The 24,989-nt window shown below is 33.7% G+C and overlaps 2 protein-coding genes across 11 annotated transcripts in view; both read left to right on the top strand.

The window, feature by feature from the left end:
• Positions 1–24,989, top strand: part of LOC127842114 (neurogenic locus notch homolog protein 2-like) — a 135,240-nt gene that overhangs the window by 104,154 nt on the left and 6,097 nt on the right. For 9 of the 10 annotated variants that reach the window (XM_052371443.1, XM_052371444.1, XM_052371445.1 and 6 more), the window contains exons 1-5: positions 20,142–20,218; positions 20,371–20,478; positions 22,151–22,263; positions 23,541–23,696; positions 23,886–24,010. The exons of the other annotated variant lie outside the window; for it this stretch is intronic. In XM_052371443.1, coding sequence (XP_052227403.1) covers positions 20,174–20,218; positions 20,371–20,478; positions 22,151–22,263; positions 23,541–23,696; positions 23,886–24,010 — 547 coding nt within the window. In that variant the 5' untranslated portion in view covers positions 20,142–20,173. Of the gene's footprint in view, positions 1–20,141; positions 20,219–20,370; positions 20,479–22,150; positions 22,264–23,540; positions 23,697–23,885; positions 24,011–24,989 lie in introns of those variants that run through there. 10 annotated transcript variants of the gene reach the window in all.
• Positions 1–24,989, top strand: part of LOC127842124 (fibropellin-1-like) — a 127,873-nt gene that overhangs the window by 88,699 nt on the left and 14,185 nt on the right. The window lies entirely within an intron of this gene.

Below are 24,989 nucleotides of genomic sequence, written 5' to 3' on the forward strand. Positions count from 1 at the left end.
TCTAGAAAATAAGAATATTTTGAAATTATTTAAAAGTATCGATGTGCACTTGGAATATCAAATACTCATAGTTATCAATGTTTTGGTGAAGGTATACTGGGAGAGCATTTGTTTATCACATTCGATCATCATCATCATCATCATCATCATCATCATCATCATCATTTATTGGCGAATCGGCATATTTGCCTTTGGCCATTTACAATCTATTTGAGTTTAATTATGGCCAAGACATACATAAATACAACATATAAGCGTACAATACAATAAAATTATAACAAACAAAGCATTGGATTAATACAGAGCAAGTGGAATCAGTTGTAGAGTATAATTGCCAGATAAAAGGGAAATACGGAGTAATTGTAATATGTAGCAGCATACACAATCGGAAGAATAGGAACTTCCTAGAGGTCAATGCATATAATATCATATTTCCTAATGGGTTATGTTTCCTCTGAAATTAGCGCCTATTCATTAGGACAGGTTGTCAACTTTGTGCCTGCTATGAGTATGCTCGGAAGCAGGCGGACTGATCTTCCTGACATCATGTCTGATATGTAAATTGTAACCAGTGATAGTATGAAGAGATATATGAATTATCTAAGTGATCATTTCTGAGAAAGTACAAATATCATAACATTAGTTGAATAGTTGTAAGAATATACATGTGCATAGATTTTCTTGTAATGTTTTTGTTACAAAATGACATAACATTTGATAGAATTTGAAATAAAGAGTGTTGCTTAAAATGTTATTTTATAATTTGTAAAAAGGTTTATCAATGAATTTGCCTCATTTGACAGTTTTTGAACCACAAGACTCAACAAGGTATACATAATATGATTAAAAACAAGTTTGATAAATATCCACCCATCCATCAGGGTGACCTAGTAGGATATTTAACAAGGTTAAATAGGAGGTCCACCCATCTAACACTGTTAAAAAATTTCCGGATAAAGATTTTGTCTCCCACCACTTTAGTGGTTTGAGAGACATTTGATTTACCCCTGTGTGTCTGTCTGTGTGTCTGTCACACTTGATGTCTAAACTCAAGTTCTTGTTTATTTTACATGCACTTTATCATGCAAAATGCTGATTAGATAGCAAAAAATTGCATCATTTCAAGGTGCCATTTCCAAAAAAAATATTTCGACCACAGCAGGGAACACCCATCCCGCACCCTTCCCAGTTGAGCCCCCCCCCCCTCTGAAACATTTCTGGATACGCCTCTGTAATGCGAAAACGAAAATTAGGAGCTAACAAAGGACAATAGAGGCATACCTTGACATAAAAAATAAAAATTAGAAGAAAAAATACAAAATTCATTAATTAATTAATTAAAGAAAAAAAATGGATCGTAAACAATTTACAAAGAACATTCTAGTAGTCAAATCATACAATATTATCGAATGAGTTATGTTTCCTCTGTAATTAGCGCCTAGTGCGAAAACGAAAAATTAGGAGCTTACAAAGGACAATAGAAGCAAAACTAAACGGGAAAAAATATAGAAGAAAAAAAAATTAGTTAATTGCATAAAAAAAAAATGGAACGAATACAATGAACACAGAACTTAACATATATAGAACGAAACATTATCACCATTTACTTCAGCTATCATTTAGTGGAGTGTAGCCTTTCAGTCTTTACCGGTTTAGAAATAAAATAATACAATCCAATCAATCAGCTCTTAGGTTAGACGCCGCTTGGTGTTTGGTGCTCGATGGACGTTGTGAGAATTAGTTAGTATAACCGGATCTTATCGGGTAAGTGTGTAACGTTTTCATTTGCGTGGAACTTGTAAGATTATTTGAATTTCTGTCTGCCTTAATGTATGGATTGTTTAGAGCAGTGAGTGGAAGCATTTCTTTTGCTTTGAAATGGATATGTTTCCTCTGATTTGGGTCATGAATTATTAACAATTATGATTTATTCGATTTTGTGTATTGTTTTTATTTATTTCTTGTTTTCAGGTGATGCTTGATGGTGCTTGGTCTGTTCGACGTGCATGGATGATCAGACCAAAGGTTTAATAGTCTTTAGTAATGCTGTATTTGAGCTTCTGTATCATTTATCCGATCGTTTAATAATTTTTAAGGTGTATGGTAATTGTAAAGCCTAAAGGCGTTTTTCATTTTCTGTTTCCAGTTGGGGTATGTCAAATGATGAGCTATGTACATGTGCGTCAGAGGGTAGAGAGACATGTGACAGGAGAGCAGTGAATACATGTAGTGTGGTAGGGGTTTGAAACAACTAACGCTCTTTCAAGGTTCGGATGTTTATGAGCCCGAAAGTATATCGGGAATTATATATAAATAATATACATATAATATAATACAGAAACCTACAAGTACAAACAAAATAACAGAATTACAACACACCGCGACCTTACAAACACAAATACAATATTCCATATAAATTAGATTCATTTGCAATGCAGACAAAATAGTTCTGGCATCATTTAATTCCCTAAATTGTGTCTTTAGTAACCACAAAAACATAAATCCGTTTTCAACTGTACACTGTACAACATGAAATTGTGTAAATAATAACTAAAGCATGTACAGTAGATCTTCAACTACATAATCGCAACACGGCAAAAATGAATCTAGTAAAAACAAGTATACAAATAAAACATGATCTCTCAACTCCTTAGAAAACAAAACAGTTAAATACCTTCAACCTCAGTCTTTGCTCCATTCTGAAAATAAGAATTGGTTGCCGAACTCGATAAATTAGTCATTATATCATATTCATATAACAAAACTCGTTGTAATCGCGTAAATACCTTAGCAAGTATTTACTATGCCATTGATACAAATGTCATCGAGTTACGATATATTAATTGGTAAATTAAATTAACAATTGAGTCTAAAGTAAAATGTTTGTGACATAGGTGCATATACGATTTTGGTATTAACATTTTAACATGGTTTAAGAACAATTTAAGACGCATATAATGCAAATACGCAAACTCTTGACAAGCATCGGATAACCGCAGAGTTAGACCTTTTATCATGTTGAGAACGAATCCCAAAAAATGTAATGGTTTTAAATGAAAAATAATAGTTGTATACACTTCCTTTGAAATAAGATTCAGTATTTTTTAATCATTGATGAATAAGTGTGTGAATTATTTAATGTCGATATTTTCTTCAAAGTAGAATCATGCAGGAACAATGAAAAGTAATGGTTTATCCTTTCTTCCTTAGATCATTAAGTACGAACCTCGTGTTGATATTAAGATTTAAGAAATACTTTCCGGTTAATGAGAGGAAAATACTAGTACAAACAAAAATCTTGAGTGAAAGTTTTTTTGGAGCTAGTTTTTCTCCCTTGATTTACGGATACAAAGTTGTCAATTGTATTTGCATCAAACGGAAGCAAACACAATTGAATGGAGATGTATGCAATGTAATTTACTTTTATTACGTTTTCCAGCTGCAACATGGAAAACAACAATAATAGACACACAATTAATTGAACAGTTACACAATAATAACAAAGACACACACACAAAATAAATCATTGGGGGTGAATGTATGATATCATTCAAGTAGCATGTTGGAATTGATCAAGATCTCTCTAAAATAGTAATAATACATTTAAACAACACACCGTGACAAACAAGTATTCAATAACATGTTGCAGTCAAAAATGAACCAGGCGACTGTGAATAGCTGTTTTAAGTGATATATGTTGCCCGCACGGAAACAGACTGGATATATATATATATATATATATATATATATATATATATATATATATATATATATATATATATATGTATATATATATATATATATATATATATATATATATATATATATATCCATGTGGAATCCAACCCGGGTCGCCCCAACGAAACCGGAACTAGACGCAAAACAGAGCATTCCAACCAAGGTGCCGCTCTGGGGTCTCTAGATGGGTCACTACCCAACCGTCCCGTGACTCAAGCACAGGCATCGTCGCGAGCGATTCCCGCAGTTGACGCTTAGTCTCAGAACGCCAATCGAACAGCGTTTGGCTAAAAACAAGAGACGTATATCAACGTATGCGACCCTGCTCGTCTCCCTTCTTAATTCCCAAGAAAGGCAACAAGAATCGAACCCGACCAGGAGGGACGAAAACAGTTCAGCCAACAATCTCGAAATTCCAGAATTGCTTTCGACAATAAGGAACGATCTGAATAAGCAGCACCATAAAGTCTCGACTGATATTACAAATATAGATTCAAAAATGTATAAAATCATGTCGACAATCAGTGATCTTAAATCAGACAACGAACGCCTTTAACAGGAAAACATTAATCTAAAACAACAAGTTACTGCCATTCAACAAAAACTGGACATTACTGAAAACAATCACGACGCAATAACCTTACATTTCATGGCATACAAGAAGCTATCAATGAACAGTGGGCTACTACAGAACAAAAATTGAGGGAATCTATGAAAAACACGCTAGAACTTGGTGATCAAGCAGATAATATAGATATCGATAAGGCACACAGAGTGAAATCACGCAATATAACAGAATGCACATTTATAGCTCGTAACCAGTTTCAAAGACCATGAATTTATTTTCAACAAAGCAAAAACTACCTTGAAAGCAAACTCGTCATTTTCTGTGCAGCAAGACTTTTTTGATCGAGTCAAGAAACATCGGCATAAGTTAGGCAAACGGATGATCATTGAGCGAAACAAGGGCAACAAAGCATCCATAAGTTTCGATAAACTATACATTAACAACGATATCCACACATTTAATGACAATACACAAAGTGTTGAACGCATCGCTTCACGCACGAGTTTTCCACTACGTGCATATCGTCCACGTGGGTATGACAATAACAGCTCTGACGATCGACGATTCGCTGACCAATAAGGCGAAATGCCACGTGGATCATCCGTTACCGATGACAACCTTTCTCCGTTGGTCACCGACGATCTTTCCGCTTATCGTTCGAACATCTCCGAGGATGACGACACTCCGAGCCAATCAATTATCGCATAGGAATCTGGCCAAGGCCAACACATAAACACTTGTGAACACTACAGTATATTCACGTGGTACATTCCCGGCTTAAACAAACATCATGGCAATAAAGAAATAAGATCTTCTTTACGGACGTTTTACATATAAACTGGGTGAAAGATGGGGTACCATTCAAGGTGAATATAATAATTTTTTAATGGATTTACTTGTTATGATTATGTCTGAAAACGTTAAATAAATTCCTTACGGAATAGTGGTGGCATTCGTGTCTTTATACATAATAAGTTAGAATCACTTAATATTATAAAAAGGGTATATAATGATTTCGTTCATTGTGTTGTAATTCACTTTTGTTTTTTTAAATGTTATAACATGAAGGATGTTATTATGTACTTTACCTATGTATCTCCCGAAGGATCGACTATTTATTACAATACTGATTATTCTAATTCTTCTAACGGTTCAACCAAAATTTACGATGACCAAGAATAAATTAGGTTTGATTATCCCGAAACGTCTCTGTTTTTGTTTGGTGATTTCAAAAGCAGAACGAAAGAGTATCTCGATTCATACCATGTGATAATTTAGAATATATCTACGGTGAAATCGGCTATGAAGGTAGTACAGTACAGTCCACGCGTTTTCCCCAATTTAACTCGCTACTCCGCGGACACGCTTATGGAGGGAGATTCAGAACGTCCCGCGATACGCGGAGATTGCATTGTTGGGGTCTCCGAGATTAACGATCGGTTAATTGATAAGCCGACGCTTCGGCCCTCGGCGTTGGGCAACGCAGAGGAAGCTCCGTGTTTAACGAGATTACGATCAATTTTACTTTGTTTGACTTCCTGATTTTCACATAAAATTACATTTATTACAAGTACACATATATATGGGAATTGGCAAAACATGACTTCGCAAACTGGAAATCTGAAATTCGAAATTCGGCAATTCGGTACAAAAATGGCGACGATCACAGCTTCATTTCTTTATCCGTGCGTTTAATTGATTTTAATCGCTTGAAGGTAAAATGACCTCCGCCAGCTAATTAGTGTTAATCTTTTGTGTAATGTCAATAAAGGTGTGAAAAACTGGCGAGTCGGTGTTTATTTCTTGTAGTCCCTATCAGAGCAGTACGTGTAAGGAACTAAATGAAATAATCCTGACGATTTATTTACATGCTAACGCAGTGTAACTGTAAACAGATATTAACTTTCATTTTTACCCGTAATCATAAAGTCCCCAGGAAGCACGTTTTTTACATACTGCGTATGACGGAATAAAACATTTTTTTACATGATCGTATTGCATTCTATCATTATTTAAATTCGCTCGTTCATTGAAAGCAGTGCCCCATAATGCACTGTATTCTTTATACTGAAAACTGGCATAGGCATGCATATGGTTGTGTTTATGAAATTCTTAAACATATTTATCGTCATAAATGTTTAAGATTATTTTTTCGTACGTGATGTTGTAATTATATTGGATTATCGGATAAATGTGAACATTAGAAAAGCGGTATGTATACAGTTATCGATACGATTTGGTTTATTAGCCACAGTATTTAAACAATTTTTAATTACAGTGTTTTTATTTTTTGGCATGCACAGTAGCACACTGCTACCGCGGTGATGCGCGGCGGTGTACTGATAAGAACGGAAATTGTTTGCATTTACCGACTAGGCTAAAGAAATACATGCCGCGGGTATTAGTTAACTCGTTTTAGCGAGGACATCTCGCCTCCCCTGCCACGGAAGCACTCGCTAGCAGACAAAAGCCCTGCGAAGGGAGCGAGGTTTTTTTTTTAATTGCGTGGACTGTATTTTACATACGAAATACCTAGGCAAATTAAAGATAAAATTGGGAATAACATTTGCCGCTCTCTTGTAAATCTATATTGCATTTTTTTATTCATATTCTTAATGGCTGATTAGAATCCGTTAAAATAGGCGAATTTACCTGTTTCTCAAATGACTGTTCAAGGGTAGTTGACTACATGATAGCGTAACCAGAACTTTTGAATACGCATTTGAATGATTTCAGAGTATTAGATAGAGATTACTCCGATCATTTCCCTACATCATCTTCTAATGAATTGAAATCCGTTAATTACAAATTATATTAACATTGATATTAATAAAGCAATAAAACAAAGCACATTATTATATGCAACAGTGGGGTAGCAAATGCAAATACGATCACTCGGCATTAACGTAACGCAGCCCGCGTGGTGGGACTCTGAGTGCGACCAGAAATGCGAGCTAAATACGCGGCGCCCCGTCATTTAAGACTACAAATTTAGCAGCTCATTTGCGTGAATATAAAAGATTTAAGAAACGAAATTAAATCTATCTGTAAAAAGAAGCTTTTAGACTTTCAGCGTACTGAAAGAAAACAACTGTATGATGTAAGAAACAATGCGTCTTTGTTCTGGATGAAAATAGAACGTACTTATACTGAACCGTGTATACATTTAAATATGACGGCTGATGAATGGTATTAACATTTTAGTAAACTACTCTATGATACAGATGCTGTGGAAATTGACAATTCTGAAAATACAAAATTTATTGATGTATCAGCAAACGAACTTTATGACCCATTTACCGTTCAAGTATTCGAAAGGTCATTGTCCAAATTAACAAACAACAAAAGCTGTGATGTTGATGGTATTCCCGCGGAATATTATTAGTAATATTATTCGAACGAAATAAAACCGTATCTATGTAAACTCTTTAACAAAATTCTCGATTCAAGTAATTTTCGTCGGGAACCAGTATAATATGTCCTATTTATAAATCAGGAACAACTCATGACCCTGGAAATTACAGAGGCATTTATGTAACAATCACCATGTTCAAAGTATTTTCTGAAATAATTAATGCTCGTTTATACTCTTGGGCCGAGAACAATAATAAAATCGCAAGCTGGTTTCAGACGCGGGTAATCGACAGTTGACAACATTTTGTCTCCAAGCTATGATACGAAAATATCTAGCGAAAAAGAAAGGCAGATTCTAATTTGTATATGTTGATTGATGTTCTAAATGCTATGTACAAGAACTTAAAATCCTGCGTAAAAGCGATAAAGAAATATACATGCTCAGATGATTATGTGAACGGGCTGGCTAGCACGGCTATGTGAGCATGAGGGGTTCTGGGGGCGGATCAACAACGCAAAAGGGGTTCTTGTTTCATCATATAATTCCTCAAGCATCAAGTCTCAAGTTCTATAAATAGACACACATGAATAATAAGTTGAGTGAAAAACAATATAATAAACAATTTCAGTATTATATTATAATGGATCAAATGCAAAATATAATCAATATATATTAATGTAACTATTGGACATCATTACGTGTGCGAGTATAAATAATAACGCAGTGAACAATGGTTTTTCAATCAGCAATATTTTAACGGCGGCTTTTCTATTATTTACGTTTGGACGGAAGTGGTTTTAAAACGGGACAACATACACTATACTGCTAAACAATCTATACACAATTGAGTAAATGAAGTAACCCTATGATAATCATTACACACAATCAGTTGAGCACGCTGTTACCAATGGATTCTCTTGTAACATCGGCACCAGATAAGGAGATAAAACAAGTTCGACATTATTTGCCCTATTTATTGACGAGTTATCTACCTTTCTGCGTGAAAACTGTGAATCGGGTATTTGTGTCACCAATGATATTCCCGACATGATTTTTTAAATGTTCGCTGACGATATCGCAATTTGCGCGGAAACAAAACAAAAATTACAAGAACAAATTAATTTGATTGAGTTATTCTGTCAAAACACAGAAATGGAAGTAACTCTTAATAAAACCGAGATAATTGTATTTCGTAATGGTTGAGTATTGAACAGCACCGAACGTTGGTATTTTCGGAGCACAAAAGTCAAAACAACACCAATATACAAGTAAATGGGCCTCATTAGCTCGACTATTTTAAATGAAATATATATAGTGGAGCTATCCTACTCACCCCGGCGTAGGCGTTTCCGTTAGCGTTAGCGTGCAAATGTTAAAGTGTTCGTACTACCCCAATTATTGTTATTGTCCCTTGACATATTGCTTTCATATTTTGCATTTTTGTTAACCAACATCATCCCAACCTATAAACAAGAGCAGACAACTCTATCAAGCATTTTTTCATAATTATGCCCCTTTTCTACATAGAATATGCAGCAAATGTTAAAGTTTGCGTACTACCCCAATTATTGTCAATGTCCCTTGACATATTGCTTTCATATTTTGCAAACTTGTTTACCATCATAACCCCAACCTACAAACAACAGCAGACAACTGTTTTAATCATTTTGACAGAATTATTGCCCCTTTTATACTTATAATATGCATATTATTGATACATATATGTTAAAGTTTGCGTACAACCCCAAATATTTCCTATAACCTTTGACATATTGCTTTTATATTTTGCATACTTGTTTACCAACATGACCCCAACCTATAAACAAGAGCAGACCACTGTATCAAGCATTTTGACATGATAATGGCCCCATTTACATTGAGATAATTGAACATTTTGCTTAAATTGCCATAACTTCTTTATTTATTATCACATTTTATTATTACTTTGACAAAACAACACTTACCTGAATACCACAATGGATTCCACCCAAACAATACGCCACGCCCCTACCCAAAGTCCTTTCCCCACCCCCAACCTCCCCCCCCAAAAAAAACATTTTTTAAGCATCATCTAATAAATTACCACACCCCACATTATACCCCCTCTCACCCCCCTACCCCCCACCCCATAACCCCCCCCCCCCTCCAAAAAAACATTGTTGATACCATCATCTAATAAATTACCCCACCCCATATAATACCCCCTCTCTCTCCCCCCTACACCCCTGCCCCCTACCCCGTCCCAAAAATATTTTTTTTATTTTTATTTTTATTTTTGAAAGATTGTCTACTAAATGACCACACCCCACATTATACCCCCTCTCAACCCCACCCCCCCCCCCCCCCCAGGAAAAAAAATATTTTTGAAAGATCGTCTAAAAAATATGGAATATGAACAATTTCCCTATGATGGCTTACGTTATACTGTCAAGCACTTGAATAGTCGAGCGTGCTCTCCTCTGACAGCTCTTGTATTTTCCACTTCATTATCATGGAAATTGGCACTTGCCCAATCACAAAAAGCTATATTCTCAATTAACTTTGAAAAGCCATTTGGTTACTTCTAACCTCTCGAAATGTTCAGAGTCCATGGTCAAACCCATTCTTTGTTACGGATCCCAAATATTAGGACATGCGTACATACAACTTTTTGTTTAAAAAAATCATGAAACTTAACAAAAACACCAATAAATGTACTTTGTTGGGAGAATGTGGAAGACATCCACTGTGTGTAAATTATTGTACGAATTGTATTAGTTATAGGTGTAACCTTTTACAAATGCCCGCGCATCGTATCCGAGAAATTGCTATTTACTGTTCAAATCGCTAGATGTCGCTGGGCGAATCTGCTGGGCATCAAAAATAAGAAAATGGTTGTTCACATACGGCTTTGGTTATACTATCTTAAAACAAGATGTTGGTGATAAAAACATGTATATATCATCTTTTAAGCACGCACAAATGGCACGACGACGTTTCAAATTCGAGTCGATGTCATCATTATAAAACATTACAAAAGCCTACTTAACACAGAAAAGTAGTTATCAATTGATTTAACACCAAAATATAAGATTGCACTTTCGAAATTCCGAGCCTCAAACCACAAATAACAAATCGAATTGGATAGACGCAATAATATACAAAAAGAGAACAGACTATGTAATAATTGTTCTACAAACGAAGTTCGATATCTGAATTGCGAATACCATGTTTTCTTCAAGTGTACCAAATCCAATAAAATACGAGTAAATTATCGTTAGAGCTGGAATTCTTCAGGCGTATCTCCGCAAATTTTTGTATAACTTAATGAGCTCTAATGATAAAACTATTTTTTTAAAGTAAAGTATATATGTGTATCATCTATTGAAAAGTATAAATAACTAAAAAAATACTTTCAATATAATACTACATCTTTTTGTTTATGTTGTTGTTTGTGTTTGTGTACTTTAAAAACCTGTCGAAAAATGAAAGTAGTTTAAATAACGAGAACAGTGTTAATTTTGTTCGCAATTTTGACAGCAAGCATAACTCTGAAAGCTCCTACCCGGAACTTGATAGACCCATATCACTGGAAGAAATTGTCAAGGCCACAACGCGATTATGTAATAATAATGCGTGTTCTTCGGACAATATTATCTACGAATATTTTAAAGAAAGTGTACATGTAATAGGTAACGCATTGGAATTGTTATTTAATCATATTCTTAACTCTTGGAAATTCCCACACAGCTGGTCAACGGGTCTGATTATTCCCCTCTATAAAAAAGGCGACCCGTCTATACCCAACAATTATCGAGGTATAATCCTTGTGAGTTGTTTTGCTAAATTATTTACTAATATACTAAACGAACGCCTACACAATTGGGCCACTGCTAATGAAATTTTTACAGACGCGCAGTTCGGTTTCTATCCATCTATCTATCTTCCATTAAGGTCGAACCCCTTTTGAGGACATAGACCTGTCGCGCGTCGACCGACAAGAGTGTTAGTAAGTCTGAAATAAAAGGATATAAAAGAGAGAATAAGAGTGTGTTAGTTATTAAAAATAGGTTAAAAACAGATCAGGTATTCTATGGGGAGGTATGTTCCACCCGGCTAACAGCCAGGCTGAACTCAGGTCCAGGGAGGTTTACAATGTCAGGAGGTAGAGCATTCCAGTGGATGATTGTTCTGGGAAAGAATGAAAACTTATGGTAATCAGTTGTGGTTTGGATGTTCTGGAATGCTTTTGTATGGGAGTTTCTTGATGGTCTAGTGATTGGTCTGAGGTAGTCAGGTATAGGAATGGCTACCTGGTTGTGCAGGATGTTGTGAAACATAACCAGGCGCTGGTCAATACGGCGGAGGTCAAGGCGTCGCCAGTTTAATGAAATTAGCATGTCTGTGACACTGGACAGCCTACTGAAATCATGTTTGGCCCAGCGGGCAGCCCTACGCTGAACTGTCTCAAGCTGTTCAATGAGGGTCGCTGCATGCGGGGACCACACGAAGGAGCTTTACTCCAGCTGGGGTCTGACCAGTGTCTTGTATGCGGTGGATTTGAGTTCTGTGGAATGCACTTTGAGGTTGCGTCTGAGAAAGCCTAGTGTTTGATTTGCTTTTTGTGTGATGTTGTCGATGTGTGTGTTGAATGAAAGGTCGTGAGATATAGTGACGCCGAGATATTTAGCAGAGGGGACAGATTCTTTCAAGCCGGGCTATAGTACGGTAGACGCAACATTTGTCCTTCAATAATTGATTGAAAGTCATTTAAACAATAAACAAAAACTGTTTTGCTGTTTTGTTGATTATTTAAAAGCATATGACTTAACGGATCGTGTGCATCTCTGGTTTAAGCTCATTAAGTCGGTATCGATGGAAAATTGTTGTCCGTTTACCGATCGTTGTATAATCAGATTAAATTGGGTGTTAAGCATATGAATTGTATTTCATAATGTTTTGAATCCGACATCGGTTTAATACAAGGTGAGATATGTTCGCCGATATTTTTTTTATTTTTCTTAAATGATATTGAGTTGCACTTGCAAGCTTATATAAATGCGGGCATTACTATTGATCAATTATCAATCTATCTTCTATTATTCGCCGACAAAGCAGCATTAATATCTGAATCCGCTGAAGGATAACAATCTTCTCGGAACAATTTGTTTGTTTGAGTATTGCACGAAGTGCAATATAACTGTCAATGTTGACAAGACAAAAATTGTCGTCTTTCATAAAGGTAGATTAAGAAAGGGATATAATTGGATCTATAACAACAATGTTTTTGAAATCGTGAAGAATTTTAATTATCTAGGAAAAGTTATGTCAAGCAGTGGCGCGTTTATACAAGCCACAAATACTTTATTTGCCAAAGCGCTTACGGCGATGAACTCATTATATTTTTATACGATTACAAAATCATTGAATGTACCTGTTTAAATCATGTTTAATCTGTTTGATGCATATGTTGCCTCGATTCTTACTTATGGAATCGAGGTGTGGGGTTTTACTAAAGCTGAATATATTGAGCGAGTCCAACGCAAATTCTGCAAATGGCTTTTAAATGTGAAAACCTCTACACATTCAAATGCTTTGTATTCCGAAGTTGGTAGATACCCGATCTATATATGTAGATATTTACGAGTAGTTAAATATTTCTTAAAATTGTTTAATGAAAAATCGTCCAACTGTATTTTAAACAATATTATTCGAAGACAATTTAAAGAAGCATGTGATTACCCCCACTCAAAGTCATGGGCATCCAACGTTCGAAAACTTTTGCAAGAGTCAGGTTTTAATGACATGTGGATTTATCCAGAATCTATTAATGTTAACATCTTTATTGTATTGTTTCGCAATAGATTACATGATTTGTTTATTTCAAAATGGCGAACTGATGTTAATGACTTTACATCACTATTTCTTTACAAGGAATTGAAACCCATCTTTGAAAGATCCATTTACTTAGAAAAAATTGAAAATTCTAAATTTAGAAACATAATAGCAAAATAAAGACTTCTTCTCATGTGCTATATATAGAAACTGGTAGACACCAAAAAATTCCAAGAAATGAAAGAATTTGTAAATTATGTACACTTAATGAAATTGAAGATGAGTACCATTTTGCTTTAATATGCCCGTTGTATGATAATTTAAGAAATGCATTTATACCTGATGTTTACAGAAGAAGACCAAGTATGTTTAAATTTTTACAATTATTGAATGAGTCTAAAAAAATATACTGATACGTCTTGCTAATTTCTGTATTCAAGTATTTAAACTTATAGGCGAAAATTTATAGATAAGTTTTTTACCGGAATTGGAATTTTGTATGTATTATCTAGCCGCATTATTTTTCTCAGTCAATTACGGATTTTTGCATTCATTTAACTTTTGTTAAAAATTAATAAAGAGCCTTCTCTTACATATTACATTTTCACAAAAATCATATATTAGTAAAAATGCATAAACAAAATTGTTGTTATTTTGACGCATGAGTATTTATGTGCATTGATTATTGCTATATTGTTATTGTGACGATGAGCTGTATATGCTTAAGTCGTAAATAAACTTTCTGTTCTATTCTGTTCTGTGTTTTCTTGAAGTAGATGTTCTAACTCAGCTATGTTAAGATCTAAAATATGCATAACTTTATAACGCATATTGCTATATTAACACAACCCGTATGTATTTTGATAAATATGTTCTAGACACAACCCTGATATGATCTAAAGGTTGGTTATAATGTTTTAATTATAATACATTTAATTATATTAAATATTAAAAAATATTTTTTTGAAATTACATACTGTGAAACAGAGAAATTGTATTCTTAAACAAGTTTTGGTTTAAAATAGATTAAAAATTGAACGTTAACATAATGCAAACGATTAGTCATCGAAAATACGGGAGATTCTTAACCAAACCGGTTTCACCGATGTATGGCTATTCCGCGAATCTGTAAACAATGATCAATTTATCCCTTTTTTCAAAAACAGATTACGAGACCAGTACATCACTAACTGGGATGTCAGTGTGACGTCGTGTAGCACAATGATTCTATATAAGGAACTAAACCCAGTATTTGAAAGATCGTCGTACCTTGATATTGTAGAAAACAAAAAACATTGGAACATGATTGCAAAATTACGTTTGTCTTCTCACATATTATCTATAGAAACGGCTTTATTGGTAAAACTATAGGTATAACATTGTGTGACCACTGTGTATTAAACCCATCCATGTACCATACTAACGAAATATGTTCACGAAATATGTTAATTTCGTGTTTATTTACATTAACTGTTCTTTAAAATGATGTGTGTTTTTTGTGTTTACTTTAATGCATGCTGTTATTTTTTTATATGTATGTTAATGACGATAAGCTTCATAAGCTTAAGTCAAAATAAACTTGTATGTTCTTTTCTATAATGTATTACTTTATATTTTGGGCCAGAGGCCTTTGTTTACAAAGTAAAATTGACTTGACTTGACTTGGTCAATGAAAATGTGCCTGTTATCAAAGACTTTCGTCAAACACAATAAAAGACCTAAAAATACAATAAAACGGAAACAAGCCAAAGGCAGCGGAACCCCTCTTTATTTAACATTGAAAGACGTCCGCGATATATGTCATAGAAGGTTACAGTTGTACATCAGCAAAGAGGTTTTTTGCATTCAAAAAGCTCGGGCTGGGTCCTGAAGCTTGCACATTTGTGTTAATCAAGAGCAAAGAGCCAAACGAAAACAACAACTAGTTTTAATGACAGATTTTGATTAATCATGAACAATTATTGAAAAACAAAATCAAAACATGAGTATAATAAAAATTCATAGAAATACTACAGAACAAGCATACTTATTAAAATAATTGTCGTTTTAAAGTTCATTTGAATCTTATACATCATTTTGTTGATTAACTCAATTAAATCAGAACATTTCTGGGACCACCATAGAAATAAGTGAAATCATTTTCACTTTTTTGTGTTTTCCCTGGTAATGGTTAGCATTTCATGGTAATATTTATTTATTTGAACTAACATTGTATATTTGTTATATCATGCAATGTATAACTTAGCTAGTCATTCATCAGTATTTGTTAGTATGTATCTATTTGTTTGTATCTTCCCATGATTTGTGTATCAGTGCCAAAATAAAACTACTTAAAATAAAACATTTAAACTTTACAACTATTATGGAAAGGGAAAGTCTTGGTGCTCGTGTTTAATTATTGTGTCATTCCGCTTTTCTTTGATGTAACATGAGGCAGTTCTAAACATTATGGGGGAAATAATTGAATAATGTTAGTTTCGTTTGGTTATTCATATTTATTTAAAACCGTAAAACAGAAAAAAGATACTTAGTATTAACTAAAATGTTTTTTATTTAGAACTGTTATAAATAGAAAGACATGACAATTACATAGTATTATTTTGAAAATGCTTACTACCTTTATCCGCACGCCTTTAGGTCTTCTATAGTCATAAAAAGGCCATTGCTAAGAAAATACACATTATTTAAACCTTACATATCTTCTCTCCTCTTACATATAACATTCTCACAAAAGCCATATATAAGTCGAATGCATAAACAAAATTGTTGTTATTTTGACGCATGTGTATTTATTATTGCTTTATTTGTTGTTATGTTGACAATTAGTTGTATATGCTTAATGTAGCGCACTCATAATGGGCACCTTTCCAAATATAATCTAATGTATTATTTTCTTCATCAACATCATTTCACTAAACGACATGCAAAGTTTTAGGTTGGCTCTCCGTGCTTTACAAAAAATATACATTTTTTTCAAAACCACCCTCACGCTCGGGTTCTTTCCAGTTTATTTACACTCCTTGGGTATATGAAAGTTCCATAATTTATCCAGATTTCCAAATATGAGCATGCAGTTGGTGTGTACAGATGCAGTAAAGGTGTTTATAGTTTGAACAAGATGAAATTAGTATTCTTTTACATACATTTACTATTCATAACTTGTTTTATATGGACGATTGCCATGAAATGTAAGTGGTTTCATCCAAGTAGAAATTGAGTTTGTTAAAAACAAAGTGTCATGAAATTCAAAATAGTATCATTTAAGTAATATTTTGAACTTGGTTTTTATAGATACACTATATACAGCAAAACGTCCAAGAATTAGACAGATTTACAGCAGTTTACTTTTTTAAATAAAAAAAATGCAACATGCATGATTCGTATTTTCAGCAGTAAATCACCCAATTAAGCCATAACGTTGTTTTAATTTAAAAAATTGAAGAGTGTGCATAAAACTTGCAACATATTTAACAACAAACATAGCTAATATGCTATATTAAATCAAATTACGTTAGAAAAGAAGTAAAACGCGTCGCAAAAAGTATGCGTTGTCGACAGGATACGAACCTGTGCGGGAAGATCCCAAAAGATTTTTAGTCCATCGCCTTAACTACTCGGCCAAGACAATTTCACAATATTAGCTGCTTAAATTAGATATCGATAAGTAAACAGGTAAAAAGGCTCTTCGATCTTTGAAAAAACATCGCGAGATCATTACGGGTGCGCTACTTTAAGTCGCAAATAAACCGTCTGTACCTATCTGAAATATTTAAACCCATTAGACACTGTGGTGGTCGCGAGTTGGATTCAGTGTTAGTACATTCGTGGGAGTTTGCACAACGCAATTGTGGTGGAAAAATTCGACTTTACAATCAACATGTTGATGAAAAAATGATATGGCATGGTGCTGTGCATAATTGGAACTATGAGAAGAAAATATTATTATACATATTGAGATTGCCTACCTGACGTATATTTTACCTGTATGAATCAATTGCTTTACATTTACAATGATTTTCAAACAATAAAAGAAAAAGATACAAATGAGCTAGAAATTAACTAAGCCTCAGAACGGATATAATTATCAAACCTAAAAATTCTATGAAAATGATCTACACTGCATCAGAGTGGGCATAAATCAGCTGTAATAGTGAGTTTTTAAGTTTATAAATGAACTGCACTCGTGTCATATCTTGAAATCTTATGCTCAGCATATGTTGATTATAAAGTCGAATTTTTCTACCAATACGAATTAAAACAAACCCTGGCATATATGTTATTCGGGGACATTGGTTAATATAATTGCCGGTGCAAAAACTTTTTCACTGGCACACCTTTAAAGAAATTTGTAAATAAAGTGCTAAATATGGGACAAATCTCGCATTGTCGACTTTAAATAGCCATGTTTCAATAAATCCTGAATAATTATAACCAGGATTTTTCTAACATACATGGTAATACCTTTTTTGTATACACCAAAGATATTTTAATTTAAAAATGCCTTTTAACAATTATAGAACTGAATTTACCTACTCTACCGAAATTCATCGAAATCTATCGGCATCTTTTACTAGCACATCAAACTTTTCACAGCATATCTTGTTTCCGGGGGTGTAACCGGTATTTGCATATGGTGTTTATAAGAGCACGTAGTGTGCAATCTTTATATGACGTTTGCCGTGATTTCAAACAAGACAAAGAACACGCACTTAATGTTTGAATATCAACATCATCGTGATAAAAAGATCGAACTGATAAATTGAAGTTAACTGTTGTAAAATACTTTTTCTATCCCTAATTCAACTTTATTATTATCAATTCTATACATACCGTATGCAACTACACGTTTTTCTGCGAATGCGCTTTACACGGTTTGCAAAAAAAACAAGTACTGGTGGTTTATTTTTCCTTACTGCTCTGCCATAACCGCGGCATGGTGTAGACATGTAAACGTGGACATATCGTCATAACAAGGATGCTTCTTTGTGTAATTATGTAATTCTAAGAATACCATATGACAGATTGTATTGACTATAAAACTTTATGTTAAACTGATAACAGTTAATAATGTTTTGTATCCGTTTGTGTATACACTGAAACATGTTTCCACCAAACGCGAGCGTATAAAAGTGCAATAAAATACAACATATAAGGAAAACTTGCACAAACATATTCAACCAAATGTTTCTATTTTTTCTTAATATCCTATAGTCAGCAATAGTAAATAATTGCTTCTTTTAAATATAAAGGTATTTAAGAACGAGAAAACAATAACAATAATAATCATCGCGTATCATTAAAACCTATAGGATAAGCTAAAAAACAAATGAAGATGGTTAGCGTCCAGGTGGGCATATATCCAGGGGGGGGGGGATGATCAAGTGTCTATCTAACTCAAATGCGACGTTGTTTCTTATATCCGAAAGGGGCCGGTGTCTAAACTTCTTTTTTATGATGTACATATCAGTACATAACTCCATAGAACAGTGCTTGTTAAACAAATTTTGTTTGTTTTTAATAAACTTACTACTTTGAGATGTTGTACGTAATAACATACTATGTCAATGGTAACTATAAAGAACCATTAAATGATACAAATCAAGAAATGCATTACTTATCCATTGGTTGAATGCTCCGCATAATTGTATTCGTCAAACAAATAACACGGACGGAAAAATAACTATGCATTTAACAAGTACTTCCAATGCTTGAAGTGAAAACTTTGATTAAAATCATATTTTAAAAAACATCAGTGTAATGTGTCACGAAAAGTAAACTGGCATTCTCTACCTGACATTGTCATGACATTTGTACATACGTAAGAGTACAACCAGTCATTTTCAATAGAGTCATTTGGTATCTCTTTAACTGTTTATATTTATTTTGTCAAAGGATTTGGCAAAGGACAGTCGGCATTTTTAAGTTTGCATCAAGTGACTTCACGTTTTTCTAGACATATGTGAGGAACTCAAACTTAAAATGTATTATCAAATTTAAACTTTTTGCAATTGAACTTGTATTTTTATTTTTTCGAAATTTAACTGCTGTCAGCAATTTGAACATGGGCTAGCTTTCAAATCAATTGTTTCATTTGTTTTAAATAAACGATTTATAAATAACCCAATTTTAAACAACAATTACGTGTTCGAACTAACTGTATTTTAAATTATATTATTTGTATATAGGCAGCGAACATGTTTAACACAATATCAATCTTCAAATTTTTTAACAGATACTATTTATTTAGTAGCTCGGGGCATTACATAGAATATAATTAGGCGCATTCTTTATCTAAGAATTTCATAAACACGATTATCAAAATTCTTATAACCATCTTTAATGTACAAACATTTTGCTTCGTTGTCGGGTTTTAATAAGATTCTTTATCAACAAGCGGTTGTACTAATTTATATTTGAATGTTCATAGTTTAACGGATTATTGCTTATTAATGTATGAATGCTAATATATCTCCTATTTTGATAAAAGCAATTAAACTGCGATCATACTGCATTATAGAATATTTAAACTACGATAGCAGCTTGTTGGCAAACGTGTTTATTGAAAAAGCGCTTTAACGGATACGCTTTACCTTAAGCCAGGTGGCTCTGAATTAACGGTATGCGTATGATTGTCAACCCGAGTCGAGTTTCACCTACCATGAAACCCTTTAAACATTTAGTATCAAAGAGCATGTGAAATGGTCGACAATAAATGCATTGTTGTTGTTACAACGCTGATGCTGGTAAACATACCATTAATTTATAAATTGCAGTCTGAAATGGAAAGTTAATAAGAAAAACTGTTTTAATAACATATAACGTAAAGCATATAATTGTGAGTTAATATTTAAAGAATGCAATTTATTGTATATAATACTTGATATTCATGTTTCAGTGTGCACATTTATGTGTGGGTAACCTATGCGACGGTAAAGAATGTCTGCAGAAGGGATTATGCGATGAATATTTGGGGCCATCGGGATATATGTGTATATGCAGAAAGGTAAGAAGAATGATACATGTCGTTGCGCACATAGTGTACAGGCAAATAAAATATAAACAAGCAAATTCGTTGAATTGATATCCCCCGCCAATATGCTTTTTGACACAAAGGTATTGTATTGGACACTCAAAAAAACATTTTTTCAATATACAAAAGCCCTAACTCCGTTATTTACCGATGTTGTACAATGCCATTCGGTGTTCATCATCCTCTTATCCATATTTATATACTCATACTATGTTTCATTGAAATCCGCCAAAGCACTTCCAAGATATGGCTCTGGACACAGAAAAAAAGCATTTCAAGATACAAACAGCCATAACTCTGTTATTAACTGATGGTGTACAGTGCCATTTGAAGTGCACCATCCTCTTATGCATATACATACTCATACCAAGTTTCATAGATATCCGCCAAAGCACTTTCAAGATATGGCTCCGGACGGACTGAAAGACAGACGGAAAGACGGACGGACGGACAACGCCAAAACAATGTTCCTCCGCCTATGGCGGGAGATAATAAAATACGGTTATGTTACAGCGATGTGTATAATGATGATATGATTGGACGAGTAAACATGGAATATACCCATTGGCTAGTCCAATTTGAGTACGGCAATTGTGAGCAAGTGCCAATATATCACTGCATTGTACAAATCGCTCGTAAATTTGCTTTTTACTAATAAATATACCGATTTTATTATTTCCGTTATTTGCATGTTTCGCGTTTAATTTACATATCTGTTACGTCTGCGAAAGAACGCGAGAACTTACGTCCGTTTATGACAACGTGAGATTTCAATTGTAATCATCGTTTTTCTGTAAGGTATTGAAGTACGTTTAAGTTATTTAACCAAATTTCTACATATTTACAGAAAGTATACACCAAACAGAACGTTGATAATATCTTATTTCATACAATATCATTTTGGAGTAATTAGTGATAAAATAGCATATTCGACATTTTAAAAACATGTGTTAAAAATGAAACTACCAGAAGACTTTAATATATATTTTCTGAAATAAGGATTTATGAAGGGTAAAATAAAAGAAGTAAATGATGCACATATTTAAAAAAAAAATACTATCTGATTGTAAAATTAGGATATTTTTGGAATATAACAATAGCAGTATAAACATGTGTAGTCAAATTTAGTTATTTGGTTACTTGTAATATTTCCTGATAATCGCAAATTCAACGGCCAATATTCAATATGTAATCGGTTTTGAAGAAAGTAATCAAGATGCAAGCACAATAAATATTAATTGAAAACCGTGGCCTAAGAATAATATATTGCATACCAGGTCGTGTCAATACAATTACTTTGTTCGAACACAAACTTGTCAATGCTGTCTTAAATATGAATCATAAACGTTAAAATGTACCACTTACATGAAATTTCATTGCACTCTTATATCAGTTTCATTATTCCAACAATATCAATTAATTTGTAAATGTACAACGTGTATGTCACTATAATAATTCGATTACCAAACATAAAACTGTTACTACTGTATGTTGCAATGTGTATGTCATTTGTATATACATTATAAATCTCATTTATGAGATATATTGTCTAATGCGATGTGTTCCATTATACTAAAAATTTACCTGATGCACGTATAAATAACTTGACATAAAGAAAAGAAAATATTTCATTATTTTACAATAGGGGTACGGTTTTAATGTCGTCGGAGAATGCGTAGATATTGATGAATGTGCAGCCAAACACCATGATCCGTGTGGACACAGGGGTTTGTGCGAAAATGCCATAGGCGATTACACGTAAGATATCAAAACTTAATGCTTAAAAGAAACATTTAGAATTACGGCAAGAAAAAAACGGTATTTATAAATTAATAACAACTAACAGAATTAAAGTATCAAATCTACACTGATGGAAAATTCTACTCAACGCCGTATTTTCTCTCTGCACTTATGATCATTTGAAATGTATGCTTTACGCTTGGAAATATTGTTTACATTGTTGCAAAGTTCAATCACAACCCGAACGTTCGATTTGCGATCGCATATGTTTGTTTCATTGTTTAAATGCATCGCTTTTTTTCAAATCATATTTGATCTGTATTTAATCTGTGTTTGTTTATGTACATTAAGTCTTTAGCGTATTTCTGTCATACGTTCGAACTTATTCCCAGCGTAAAACAACACTTGCAAATAGAACTGTCTTCAACATGTTTCGGTGGTATTTTTAGTGCGTGTATTGAATTGTTTAGGGGGTTTTCTGCTTACCACGCAAAGACGTTACTTAGGCAATATGTCCTCATCAACGTCAAACTCCGTAATAATAGGACATAACTTTCAGAAATTGCTAATTGTTATCATTAAGAACATCAGTTTAACAAACAGTGGTTAGAGTTTGGAGGCAAACGATCTTCGTTTAGAAAGCTAAATAAGTAGGACTTCTAACATATTTTGTTCTAAGTTAAGACAGTGACACATTTACCATGGATTATAAAAACAATGTTTGTTTCAAAACTATTAATCCTTCTCATTCACCAATTGTTAACATATTGTACAATTAAGTCCATTAAAATTTCGTTTAATTAAAGCATGATTGACTTCTTGTACAGATGCAAATGTTTAGAAGGCTGGGCGAATGATTCCCATTTACTTCTTTTACAGATGCAAATGTTTAGAAGGCTGGGCGAATTATTCCCATTTACTTCTTTTACAGATGCAAATGTTTAGAAGGCTGGGCGAATGATTCCCATTTACTTCTTTTACAGATGCAAATGTTTAGAAGGCTGGGCGAATGATTCCCATTTACTTCTTTTACAGATGCAAATGTTTAGAAGGCTGGGCGAATGATTCCCATTCACTTCTTTTACAGATGCAAATGTTTAGAAGGCTGGGCGAATAATTCCCATTTACTTCTTTTACAGATGCAAATGTTTAGAAAGCTGGGCGAATGGTTCCCATTTACTTCTCTTACAGATGCAAATGTTTAGAAGGCTGGGCGAATGATTCCCATTTACTTATTTTACAGATGCAAATGTTTAGAAGGCTGGGCGAATGATTCCCATTTACTTCTTTTACAGATGCAAATGTTTAGAAGGCTGGACGAATGATTCCCATTGTTCGAAAAATATATCCGATCATGCTTTGTGCATGCCTGGGTACAAAGGGAATAGGTGTAGCGATGCAACATGCGGTGAACATGGATACTCCCAGCCAAAAGGCCTTAATGATTTCGAGTATGTTTTATTTATGCATTCGACTTCTTAAAAGTACATTTATTATATCATGAAAAGACTTCTATATCGACAAAATGATGTACTGTTTAATGTACTGATTTAATAAACCAACGTTGATTTTCTATATACATGTATATAACTCATTGCGGCGTTTAATATCGTGATGTCAATATTATATTTCTGATTCAGGTGCATCTGTGATGCTGGATGGACAAGAATCTATGATTCAAGGAACAGCCCATGTGATCAAGATATGGACGAGTGTCAGGACCCAAATGCGTGTAACCAACATAGCAAGTGCATCAATAGTCAAGGTGCAATAATATATATAAAAAACGGTTTAACCTTTAACCTTGTTTACAGTGCTGACGTAGTTTTGCAACATATTTACCGGATGCATTATCATTACTATGGGTTTTAACTTGAATGTTTGAAACCAACATAAAACGGTCACAAGTAAACACGTAGATCCAAATACCGCATGCGCCTTTAAAGGGATTATTTCCCAGATGTTGGCATGTATTGACGTTTGAACTTAAATGCTTTTAATTTATAAATTTAAACAATGGAACTAAAAAGCTCCTTTAAAAAATTAAAGAAAGTAAAAAGTTATCCTCATCTGGGCTCGAGCCACTGACTATTGGAGTAAAACTCTAACATCTTCACAACTCGACTATCCGTACTCATACAGTGAGTGGTGTATTTTTTACTCTATATAAGCATTTCTCGTACTGTCACCAAATATAATGATAATAACAGAACTTTTCAAATCATTCAATCGTTTCGCATTTTTCACCCCTCATAATGTTTACGTTGTTCAATCGTCAAAAGATGAATATAACGGATATTTTTAGCATGGTTAATGTTCAGTAGTATTGTTTCCTCACATTTATCTTAACCACAATGAATATTTGCGAATATGAAACAAATTGTTTTTATTGTGTCAATTTACCGAAACGTGAATTGGCCCCTTTAACGTTAATATAAGTTGACTAGTTCTGTGAAGATTCGACGTATGGTTCTTATACATTTACCTGATTTATTGTATTGCCATGGCTTTAATGCATATATTTGTGACCGACATAGCACTAGTTCCCACACCTTTACAGTAACATGATTTCCCATAAGCATTAGCGGGTAATCTTACGGCGCAATAACATTACTGAATTTTCATTTGTTTTGACCATGCACAGGTGTTATGTTTTCCTTATTTCGTAACTGTTTGCTAAGTAATTACTGTACATTTGTTTAACTCGACCCAAGTGCGGGAACTGATTCAACGAACCAATAAAG

The sequence above is a fragment of the Dreissena polymorpha genome, chromosome 8 (genome assembly GCF_020536995.1).
Source record: "Dreissena polymorpha isolate Duluth1 chromosome 8, UMN_Dpol_1.0, whole genome shotgun sequence".
Taxonomy (NCBI): domain Eukaryota; kingdom Metazoa; phylum Mollusca; class Bivalvia; order Myida; family Dreissenidae; genus Dreissena; species Dreissena polymorpha.